General features: G+C 36.0%; 1 protein-coding gene across 1 annotated transcript in view; it reads right to left on the reverse strand.

Moving 5' to 3' along the window:
• The window catches only part of RFX6 (regulatory factor X6), a 118218-nt gene that overhangs the window by 18255 nt on the left and 86953 nt on the right, over positions 1 to 13010 (reverse strand). Inside the window, exons 6-7 of the mRNA XM_020901722.2 lie at positions 12950 to 12977; positions 2953 to 3060 (exon numbers count right to left, since the gene is read on the reverse strand). Coding sequence (XP_020757381.2) covers positions 2953 to 3060; positions 12950 to 12977 — 136 coding nt within the window. The remainder of the gene's footprint in view (positions 1 to 2952; positions 3061 to 12949; positions 12978 to 13010) is intronic.

Genomic DNA, 13010 nt, shown 5'->3' on the forward strand with positions numbered 1-13010 from the left:
ATAAGGTGTTGAAGAAGATAAAACAAGACGTGATGCACATGGACCAATTTTCCTCATGCAAAGTATAAGATCTTACTGTATTACCTCAAATGACTAATAACATCAAATGACTCGTTGGCCAAAAAAAGATTTCAACATTAAATGTCTGTTACAAAAATTCTCTATTTCCATGTATACACCAGCACTTGTATCCACAGATAGAAAATCTTAAACATCTTACAATTTGCAGAGGGTTAGAACTTGTTAATATTCTGGCAAACTAGGAACACCCATGTTCAAAACATCTTTATTTTTATAAGCTAGAAATACTCCTACCTATTACAGTGTGTGTGTTCTGTGTGAACAGGGGAACAGGCTTAGATGTTAGAGGTGTGAGCTCTGCCTGCAGGATACCTGGATTTGAATGCTAGCTCTCATCTGCCACTTAGTAGCTATGTGATGTTGGGCAAAGTACTTAACATTTATGTGTTTTAATTTCCTCATCTATAAAACGGAGATCATAAAAACAGTAAATATCTAATCAGGTTGTTATGAGGACTAAATAAATTAACACATGAAAGTGGCTGGAGTAATCCATAATACAATGCTATGGTTAACTATTTTTATCTTTATAGTATCTAGGGTGGTGATGGTGACAGGGGTGTCCTACTCCAATTCTTTGCTCTCCAACCTTTATCCCTGCAGCCCAGCGACATCAGACATCTTTGTGGTTTAGTGTAAAGCTGTATAATGATGGCATGCAAATTACCAATCTACCTCTAAGGAGGTATGCTGACTACATTCCTCTGCCAGGATATGTCACCACTGATGCAAATGAAATATGCTCTTTACCTTAAGCAACAATTTAATATTTTCAGATGGACCGCAAGACATAGTTTTAAATGAGGATAAGAACAGCATGAATGACAGAAAGGAATTAGTAACTGTTGTCAAAAATTAACCCTTTGGCCCCTGAAAGCCACTAAAGAACAAGTGAACTTTTATCTTCACAAGTGTTTCCATTTATTTGTGTCAAAATTTTTTTCTTCTATACAGACAGCATCAGAAATTTTAAATCTTATCATTGGTACTTTGTTTATTTAATAGTTACACAGTCTAGGGTAAGAACTTTGCACTGTAGCATACTTTGCAGTCTTTATAAACATAATTTTGCTTAATTTTCTGAGAACATACATCACATTACAGAGGGTAGAATCAGAGGCAAATCTTCACTCTAGTAAAGTCAGTGAGCAAATGAGGGGGTAGCAACTGTCTTGAGTGACGCTCTGCCGGGGGCAAAACAGGTCCCTCAGCTTCAGCAAACACCGCTCACTGTGGTCAGCCTCTCACTAGGCAGCCTCCATCATATCTGCCTCAAGAAAGTTCAGCTTCAGCCACACCCCTCTTTCTACAAACTGACATGTTACCTGGGGAACTTGGCTACTTGCTAGGAAGGTAAAAGGCAGGGCCCAGCTGTCCTCAAAGGACAAAGGGAAGTATGGGGCTCATGATGGGGGCCACTGGGAATGAATTTAGAAACCAGAGGTTATTTAAGCATCTTGAATACCGAGTGAGAAATGATCTACAGACCAGTTTTTCAAGTTGACAGATAAGGAATTCCTTGGAGGCTAGCAGAGAAGTCTGAAATAAACTACTGGAACATGTTCCTCACTTCTTTTTTTCTTTGTTACTCTCTCCGTCTACCCTCCTCACCTGGTATATTTACACAGTAAACATCTTCTTGATATGTTTGCATGTGAGCCATCCTCTCCACAAAGGTGAGCCAACAATACCCTCCCCCAAAGAACTGTGTTCCCCAAGGTCCCGCAGATTTCCACAAGTTCCCCCACAAATTGTCACATGTTAACATTTACTGGAAGTGTCTTCAATCTGAAGTCATAATATCATATTATTTCCAAGATTAAAAGATGATGTGATGACCGTGAGAAATATGATGGGAGAGGAGCATAATAGGAAGCAGACAAACTTCAGGAGGCTTGCCTGGATCTGAGAACTACCTTTAATATTTTGCCTGTTCCTAACTGGGAGAATAAGTCTGTCATTATTATAAAATAGAATGAAGTTACTGTGCATCTCTACTTATCTATGAATAGACCTTTCTAACAGCACATCATTTTTATTTCCAGTTTCTACAAATGCCCATTACTAAATACAGCTGGACATTGTTAATCATATTCATCTGTCTCTGCACCTTAAAAATACGAACTGACTTAAATATACCTTGAAAAATATTTTCTCAAATGCTAATAGAAAATAAACTTTAGTTGAAAAGAATGCAGAAATCTTTATGCTCTGATATAATAATGGATCCTGCTATTAGTCAGCCAGCAGATATCCAGCAAATGCCTCTAGATGTTTAGAAATAGAGGAGCATTTAGCTTTAGACTTTACTACACAAGCATTGAAATTTATTTTATAAACTGAAGTTCAGGAAACTGTTTCTTCTTTAACTTTCAAAAAATTTTGCAACAGAGCATAAAGTTTTATAATTGAGAGAATCTTTGGAATCTTCAAGTAAGATCCTTCCATTCACCTAGGTATCTCTCCCTCAGTGATAGGAAGAAATTCTGTCCTAGAGAAGTGGTTGATGACTAATTACTGAAATGAAATGGTGCTAATAGAAAAATATAACACTTAAAATGAAAGAAATTGCATATGATAGGTACATTCTAGGATTTTCTTCCTTGATACTGAGTTTTAAATAAAAAATAAACTTTAGTCTTTTGAGGTTTATTTTACCACCTTCTGATAATATACTATCAGGGAGATGGTAAATAATTAATTGGAAAGTCCTGAATCAATGTTAGTAAACATTTGTCCCTCCTATAAATCAGTCAATTATGTTTGATTATGCAGATTTCTGTTTCCCACGAGTGCCATAAGATTCCCAGCAAATTGAGATATGAAACCAACATATCAGAAAATCAATAGAGAAGTATCTTTAATTGATACCTTGTCCTTAGAAAGGCATCCTTGGTACACAAGGTGTTGAGCGCTGGGGAATTCTGGAAGAAGTGTTCCAGTTTTTGAGCTAAGTGAATATTTACGAGTGAAGCCACCCTATAATTTAAAAAATGAAAAGAAATAAATCATTAGCAACTATTTGATAATGACATACAATTCTACAACATACAATTCTAACAATATAGAAACCTGCAAAATTTCATTCTTTATCTTTCAAACCATAACAAGTCAGGAGGTTTGGGTAAACTGTTTATTAGATCAAACACCTGAATAAACTAGATATTTCAGCAGAATTACTGTTGCCAAATCATACATAGTTTCATAGTCTGGGCATTTTTCTTTTACTTCAGACTTTAGTTTTAAACACTTTCAGTTTTCACGACTTTTAGAAATTTTAGTTTACAAGTTTACATTTGTTAATGACATGTTTTAAAAGAGCTACTTTTAGACTACTGAAATAACTTTAATATGAAAGGGTCAGAAATTGTCAAATTCACTTATGAATTACCAAATCATTTATGGATTAAATAAATGAGATGGTAAGAAGTTTAATTTATTATGCCTCATTGATAATTAGTGGTAAAATTGTGATTAAATACTAATTCTTCAGATTTCCAAACTAGTACTCAGGATTTTCTCATCTCAACCTCCCTCCCTCTGCCAAATTCAGGTACTTCTTCTCTTTTGAATCTTTTGGAACGCACCCTTCAAAGGTTGGAGAAGGAAATAGCAACCTACTCCTGTATTCTTGCCTGGAAAATCCCATGAACAAAGGAGCCTGGTGGGCTATAGTCCAAAGGGTTGCAAAGAGTCAGACACGCCTGAGCCACTAAGCAACCCTCTGGTAGTTTTCCAAAAATCAGAAAAAGTGACAAATAAGTAACATATAATATTGCAATTCTAATGTACCTACAAGAAACCCACACATAAAGAGAGAGTAAGAATACATAGTCATGATGGAACCAGAGCCTTAGCAAAGGCTTTCCAGATGGCTCAGTGTTAAAGAATCTGCCTTTAGCACTGTTAGGAGATGTAGGAGATGCAAGTTGGATCCCTGGGTTCGGAAGATGCCCTGGTGGAGGAAGTGGCAACCCACTTCAATATTCTTGCCTAGGAAATCCCATGGACAGAAGAGCAGGGCGGGCTACAGTCCATTGGGTTACAAAGGGTCAGATGACTGAACATGCACGCACACACTCATAGGTCACAACTGATTGTTGGTTTTGTTTGTGGAGAATACCTACATATATTAACATTGATGAATTACAAAACCTAATCTTGAATGAAACCAGAAAGTCATAGAAAAAGTGAATTCATTTTTATGTAGGGCCAATAATAAATAAGGAATTGGTGATAACAAATCGGACAATGATAAGCAATATATAATATTTACTATTTTAATCATTTTTAAATACACAGTTCAGTGGTACTAAGTACAGCCTCACTACATTGTTTAATATTGATGGTATACATTCATAAGTGATAGACTTTAATGAAGGACAAAGGAGTAATTAACACCAAACTCTGTGAGCAGTAGTGTTTGGTAGGGACAGGTTTGTGAGGGCACAAAGAGGACTTCTCTTTTAAACAAGGAGGTAGGTCATGAGTTTTTATCTTATGCTTATTTTTAAAACTCCATGTGTGTGCATATGTTACAATAATATATTTCCCTATAAAAATGTTAGTGTGCTATGGAAACACATATTAAGGAACAGAGTATATGTCTTTTAACTATTATTTAAAACTCTCATGCTGATAAATAATAGTTTTGTGATAGAAGCTAGCAACACATGGAACATCAACAGGGGGAAGAGTGCCTAAAGAAAAAAATTCAAAAATTAAATTTGCCTGGATATGTTAACAAATGTGTACAAAGCTGGTATAAATTAAATGATAATATTCTGTCTAGAACCTATAACACAAAAAGAAAGGAGAGATTGATAAACTGGGAAAAATTAGAAGATGTTCATTTTAATTCCACTAATAGGTTTTCTATTTTAATTGCACTAAATGAGGTGCCAAATCTTAGACCAGCTATGGAGGTCTGTTTCTTTTTCTATTTTTTTCCTCTCAACTGATGACTTCACTACTCTTGGTTGAACGATTAGGAATCTTATTTCCAAAAGAAAACAAGAAGGAGCCTACAGAAAAGAAACAATATGATTAGAAGCAAGAGGGTCTGATTTATGAGGAAAGATTAAAGGATTTAAGCTGCACAGTTTGGTTAAGTGATGACTAAAAGAGAGCATGATAACAGTCTACAAATATTTGAAAAGCATATACCAAGGAGGGAGGATTTGCTATTTATCTTGGTACAAAGTTGTTAAACTGGTCATGAATGGTTGATATTAAGGAGAAGGCTATCAGGGAAACTTCCTGGTTGAAATGTATGAAATCAAGGGACTATTCCCTAGGAAATAATGGCAACTTCATTACTAGAGCCACTGAAAATAAAATTGGACCCACACTGGAAGATTCACAGGAAAAGTTTTCTTTGACCAGAACAAAGTATTAAAACTAGGTTTCATTTGTTTATTTATTCCTGGCAATTAAAGGGTTCTGAGACTTTCTCTAAGATATTTTTGAAATGTGAACCACTATATTTATGAATAAAACATTTTAAGCAATCAAAATTCATACTGCTGGCTGATAATGAGTCTTAATTTCCTCTCCATGTCTTGTTTTGCTTTTGTTGCCATTGATTTTGTTCACTTTTATATTATGAGTCATTTAAAACTTAAAAGAAGGTATATATAAAAAGTAAAAAATACTCATACTTACCATCTTGAGACATCAGACATTTGAAATACTAAAGTGGCCTCTGTCGCCCTCTCTAATTTCATTCCCATCCCCCTCATAAGGAATAATTAACATTCTGGATTTGGTTTATATCATTACTATACAAACCTTTAAAAATTTACCTCATATGTAAATGCTTTTAAATAACATACACTATTTGCTTTAAAACTGGTACCATATAGTATATATTTTTCTACATTCAATGAGCTTTTTTCACACAACTTTAAGTATTCGAGATGAACCTAATTTGATTCTTAAGACTATAGTTCACTCATTTCCAAAGCAGTGTAATATTTTCTTAAACGTATAAAATTTTGTTTTCCTACTATATCATAATAGAATTTTATTTTTTGGTATTCTGAAATCATAAACAATACTGTAATGAACATCCACATGCATGCCGTCTTGTGCACAGTGTGAAGGTTTCTCTAGGAAGGCAGTCATAATGTGTGTGAACTTTCTGTTTTATTAGGTATTGCCCCTTCTACCATTTAGAAAAGCTTCTTAGCTCCCATTCTTAACAAGACTATATTTTAATAGTTTTAATTGCTGCTAGTTTAGTAATAGTAAAATGATTACTCAACAAGATTTTAATGTTCATTTTCCTGATTTAAAAGTAGATATATATATATTGGCAGGGTGGTATTCAAAATATTTACTGACTACACATTATAGAGGGCTTCCCCAGTGGCTCAGTGGTAAAGAATCTGCTTGCAATTCAGGAGCTGCAGGAGACACAGGTTCGATCCTTGGGTCAGGAAGATCCCCTGAGGAAGGTTATGGCAACCCACTCCAGTATTCTTGCCTGGAGAATCCCATGGACAGAGGAGCCTGGCGGGCTACAGTCCACGGGGTTGCACAGAGTCAGACATGACTGAAGTGACTTAGCATGCATGCACACACATTACAGAACCTGGTCAATCAGAACAGGCACCATGAGCACCAACACTAGATATGTCATTCTTTTTCATCTTGGGTGACTTGCCTGTTCACATACTTTGCTGCTACTAAGTCACTCAGTCATGTCCGACTCTTAGCGACCCCATGGACCACAGCCTACCAGGCTCCTCCATCCATGGGATTTTCCAGGCAAGAGTACTGGAGTGGGGTGCCATTGCCGTCTCCGGTTCACAGACTTTACTATATTTCTACTGGGTTGTCTTTTTATTGGGCTTCTCTGGTGGCTCAGACAATTTTTATTATTGAGTTAAACATACTCCAAAATAGTGCCATCTCATAGAACTTTCTGGGATGATGAAAATGTTCTATTATCTGCATTGTTCAAATACAATATTCACTAGTCAGCACTTGAAATGTAAATAATGTGACAAAGAAACTGAACATTTTATTTTATGTAATTAACAGTCATTTGTGGCTAGTGGCTACCATACTGCATAGTATTTGTAGATATTAATCCTCTATCACTTATATATGATATATATCCAGTTTTATGTTATACATTTTATGTATTTGAAACCATATAAACATATATTTGTTTTTGCATCCTGTTTTGCTTCCTAACACTTCTCCATGTCATTAAAAGTCTTAATAAATGATATGATATTCAGTCCTATAAAAGTCTTACAAATTATTCAACCATTCTTTATTATTAGTCATTTAGATTGATATGTTTTACACCATAGTCAATAACAATTTTGTACATAATATTTTGTTTGCATTTTCTATTATTTCTTTATGTGAGATTCATACAAAGGTGAAATTAGTTGGAGAAAGAGTATGAACACTTCTAAGATTTGAACATGGATCTTGCAATGATCTTTCAGAAAATTAGTTCTGTCTTCACCAGCAGGATATGAAAGAGCCTATCTCACCATACTTTTACCAGCTTAATAATAATTTTTATATTTGATAATTTCATTATTTAAAATATTAATTTAAATTTATTTGGTAGTTCATTTTCATGCATTTATTGGCCTTTTCTTCCTCATGTGTTTTCTTTATTCATGTCTTTTTAAAAAATTTTTATTGAAGTCCTTCTACTTTTTAAATAAATTGGTAGTATTTCTTCATGTAGTAGAGATATTATCCTATTGTCATATTTGCATGTGACAATGGAATAATATCTTCCCCTTGTCTTTTTTTGACTTCAGATTTTGTGTATGATACTTTGATTTAAAGAAATTTTTTCAATTTCATGTTTTCATTTTTTTCCCTTTGAAATTTCTTAAATTGTTTTCATGCTTAGAAAGTTATTCCCCCTTCAGAAATGAGGTAGATATATTTCCTTCTAATTATTATTTTTGTATTTAATAACTTATATGAACTTCATAAAGATATGAGCTTTAAAAATTTTTTTTCCAAAATAGACCATTTTTCTAACATCATGCCCTGAAGAATTTTATTTGGTACTCTCTCTTCTTCTATAAAGGAATTATGAAAATTCATTGAAAAATACTTTTTCCTTCATTGGGTATAATGTGTCCTTGATCACACACTAAATTATTACGTACACTTGGGCCTTTTTTCAGGTTATCTAATCTCTGCTGTAGATTTGTACTACCTACATTTGAGTTAGTATAATAGTGTCATAATTTTGATATCTGCTAGACAAGTCTCCTTTGATTATTCTTCTTTATACTTCTCTTAACTATTACTTCCTGTATATCCTTTGCGCGTGCATGCATGCATGCTCAGTCACTGAGTCGTGTCATATTCATGTGACCGCATGGACTGTAGCCCGCCAGGCTCCTTTGTCCATGGGATTTTCCAGGCAAGAACACTGCAGTGAGTTGCCATTTCCTACTGCTGGGAATCTTCCCCATCCAGGGATTGAACACATGTCTCTTGCGTCTCCTGCATTGGTGAGTGGATTGTTTACCGCTGAGCAACCTGGGAAACCCCATATATCCTTTTAGATCAAGTTAATTTCCAAAAGTAACTGCTCATTCAAATTTTTAAATAGAGTATTAAATGTCTAAATTTAAGGAAGAATTGAGACAGGGTAGCCATTCCCTTTTTCAGAGGATCTTCCTGACCCAGGGATTGAACCTGGGTCTCCTGCTTTGCAGGCAGATTCTTTACCATCTGAGCCACTAGGGATGCCTTTTCTTTTGATTACTCCCGAATATTTTGCATTTCTGCTGTTTCCTGAAATTTACATTTTACAACGTTCTACCTTTCCTGTCTTCCGCAGAGATTGTTCCTACCTCTCTCAACAGGGAATCTGTGAGAAAAGTTCCATAGAAAACAATTTGAATGACCATTTTCTCAGTTCTCACAGGGAAGCACTTGGCTAGCACAATTCCAGATGCCTAAAAGAGCTTATTCCCTACATACAATGGATGCCTTGGGGGCATCAATACTACATTCTCTCTGGAAATCCTGACTGATAAGAGCTGGGATTTCAAAGTTCTTCAGACTTCTACAACCCCCTACCGAGATTTCACCCACAGAAAGTGACCCGACTGCTGATACCTCAGAGAGAAAACCAAAACCACCAAACTATCTCAATTTCCTGCCACAAAATCCACAAACCCACCTCATCTGAACTAACCCATTCCTCTTTCCAGTTTTAATGAAATAAATGTCCTTCTCTCTAGGGCCACTTCCTCCACTCCAAAGCTCTTCCTTGCCCATCTCTTCGTGACCCTGTACTCTTGACTCTTTCACGTCTTCAGTCTCTACTCTTTACTGACTATGTTTTATCAACATTAGAACCATGGTTCAATCTTTTTTTTGAACTAATTGTCAAGCCCACCCCTATCCTGACTAAGTTTTCTACAGTCAATTCCACTGCCCACTCATTTCACAAATCAATCAAACCCTAGCTTTCTCACAACTCACTCAAACCCTAGCACTGAAAATGCTCTCCCTGCAGTTATTATCTGTACTTAACTTATTCCATAGACCTTTTCCAGTCGGCATCTTAATGACCCTTTAGCACCATTTGATAGCAGCAACCATTCCCTTCCCTTGGAATCACTCTTTTCTTCTGGCTTCTGTGCCTCTATGTTCTCCTTTCTCCTCCCTCTCTGGCTTCTCCTCTTGTTCTTCTTTCCCACTTTTCACAACTCTTTTCTCATAACGTTTTTTTCTTCTGATTTATTTTATCCCTAAACGTGTTTACCTTTTACCATGACTTCTATCACCATCAAACTAAATACCTAAATCCTCTCATCCAGTCATATATATATCCAACTGCTCACTTCAAGTATACACTGGATATTTTATAAACACATCCAATATTTGTTGTTGTTCAGCCACTAAGTCATGTCTGGCTCTTTGCAACCCCACAGACTGCAGCAAATCAGACTTCCCTATTCTTTACTATCTTAGAGTTGGCTCAAACTCATGTTTGTTGAGTTGGTGATGCTACACAACCATCTCATCCTCTATCACCCTCTCCTCCTCTCACCCTCAATCTTTCTCAGGATCAGGGTCTTTTCCTTGGTGGCTTCCCTGGTGGCTCAGATGGTAAGGAATCTGCCTGCAATGCAGGAGACTTGGGTTCATTCCCTGGGTCAGGAAGATCCCCTGGAGAAGGGAATGGCTACCCACTTCAGTATTTTTGCCTGGAGAATTCTATGGACAGAGGAGCCTGGCAAACTACAATCCATGGGGTCACAGAGTTGGACACAACATCAAATATAGCAAGTTCCAAACTGAGCCCTTCGTCTTTCTAGTCTTTCTACCTGCTTCTCTTCCAGTACTTCCTGGCTAAAATCAGTCATTTCTCTCCATCCTTTGGGCTTTTATCCTTATTTGGATATTTTCTTATCCAGATTATCCATGTATCTATAGCATGATGCTCCTTTCGTTTGCCTTCCTGCTTGCTGGTTTTTAATATCTGGCAACATCAGAGACATTTTTGGTTTTCACAGTGAGGTGGAGGGACAGCTATTGGATTTGAAGGATAGAAACCAGAGACTCTGTGATGTTGAAATATCATACAAATGCACAGAACATCTCCCACTACACAAAATTATCTGGCCTAAAATGTCAGTGGTACAAAGGCTGAGAAATCCTAATCTATGTTCTATCTGTCTGGACCACTCTTCTCCTCCTCCTCCAAAATCCTACTTATCTCAGCTCTATCTTTAAATGTTACTTCCTGTGGGAAATGTCCTTAATCACTTCTACTAGGTTAATCCTCAAGACACTCTTTATAATTAGTTATGATTACTTGCTAAAGGTATGTTTTTCTGCTACACTGCATAGGATCAAACTTATCCATTCACAATTCTGTTCCCTCATACCTGTAATACCACATATCTATCAATTAACATTTCAACCATGGGTTTAAAAAATAGAATTTTATTTTGAATTTGTAAAAAAACAAATACATCTCAGTTTCCTTAGCTGCAAATTGGCAATATTATTACCTATTTTCCCTACCTTACCATCCTTAATGCTTAAATGACCTGAAGGATATGAAGATTTGCACTGAAAGTTTCATATCCTAAGCAAACTGATGGTTGGTCACTCCAAATACAAAACAATTTTTTAAAATTTCAACTTTGTTAAACAAGTATCTTATCATAATTTTAAAAAATTACTTAGACTCACTGGAAAAGACCCTGATGCTGGGAAAGATTGAGGGCAAGAGGAGAAGGGGGCAACAGGGGATGAGATGGTTGGATGGCATCACTGACTCAATAAACATGAGTTTGAGCAAGCTCCAGGAGATAGTAAGGGACACGGAAGTCTGGCATGCTGCAGTCCATGGAGTCACAAAAAGTCAGACATGACTTAGTGACTTAACAACAGAAAGAGTATTTTCAAACCTTTAGAAAGCCCTTAATTGTGTTCATTTATATAATAATCACAATAATTATACTCTATTACTGCTTTAGGTAGGTTTAGAAAAATAGGCTGTACAGCCTAATCAAAAAATTATTTTTAATTAATTTTTTTTAAATTATTTTTACTTTACTAACAAAATCTATACCCGAGTTTTTATTGTGCTCTTCTAAGGAGGAAGAAGTAGACATGAGAAGAATTTTTCTTTTACTTGATAAAGCAAGGCTTGCCACCTGCATACTGTGCCAGCTAATGGACTGATGGTACCAGCAGCTCTTCAAAACAGTAGAAGGAACACCTGAGAGAAATGATTTAAACTCCCTATTGACATAAACTTCAGTCAACTGAAGTGTATTTCTAAGTCAATATTTTTGCACTTTCACAACTGTTTATCTAATAAAGAGCTATTATTTCATTGATAAAAAAAGCAATCTGGAGGATTTTATTATGTAATTAGCCATTAACTATATTAAAAGCACTCGTGGGAAGAAATTGGTCATTTCAGAAGATTGGGGGTTTTTATATTATTTCTTAATATGTTTGTATCATTTCACCAAACTAATGGAGTTACAATTTACCTCAGGTCCAGATGGACCACACAACACATTGTTATGGGCCCAGGATTCTGTGGCACCTGCTTTAATGACTAGTTAACTCGAGGATAATGAAGACCTGATCATGTGCCTAATTAGCCATGCAGCCTCTAATGGTAGTTTAACTCATTTAGATAAAGTCAGTTTGTTGATCTGTTCTTTGGTTGGGAGTGAGAAGGGGGAGGGGAGTCTACAGAGAAAGTGTGTGTTGGGTGAGAAAGTGTGTGCTGGGTGAGAAAGTGTGTGCTGGGTGAGAAAGTGTGTGCTGGGTGAGAAAGTATGCTGTGTGTGTGATGGGCCCTTTCTCCTTAGCTCCCACCTCTGCCACACCCCACCGTCACCCCCAGTGCAGAAGACAGCAGCAAAATCACACACACACACACACACACACACACACACACACACAGAGAGAGTAAAACATCACAGCATCACATTTGGGTTCTTGACAACTATTAAAGGTTTTGTCTAAATAGCTATATATACTCCAAACACCAGTTTTTTCCACATCCTCAGCTTTAGGCTTTTTTTAAATTTAAATAAAAATTTCTTGGATCAATGGTGGTCTTTTAAAAAATACTCTTTCAAGTATCTAATATTAGGTGAGAATAATTGAAAAATTCCCCCCTGCTAGGTTAATTGGAGGTTCAGTAGGTCCATGTAAAGAATCATTAGTTGCCCCAAATCTAATTTAACTCTGAAGTGCTCAGCCATTCAAGGGACTCTTAATAAATAACATTTATTTCTATATTTGCCAATAAAGATGAATAACCCTATTGTTAAGCTTGTAATACATGTTATAACTGATATACAATATAAATGAAAATAATTCTTACCTCATTCTTCAGCTTGCTTCCAGAAAACCTTAAAAACCAGAACATTTTTCAGTAATTAAAA

This window comes from Odocoileus virginianus, chromosome 19 (assembly GCF_023699985.2).
Source record: "Odocoileus virginianus isolate 20LAN1187 ecotype Illinois chromosome 19, Ovbor_1.2, whole genome shotgun sequence".
Taxonomy (NCBI): domain Eukaryota; kingdom Metazoa; phylum Chordata; class Mammalia; order Artiodactyla; family Cervidae; genus Odocoileus; species Odocoileus virginianus.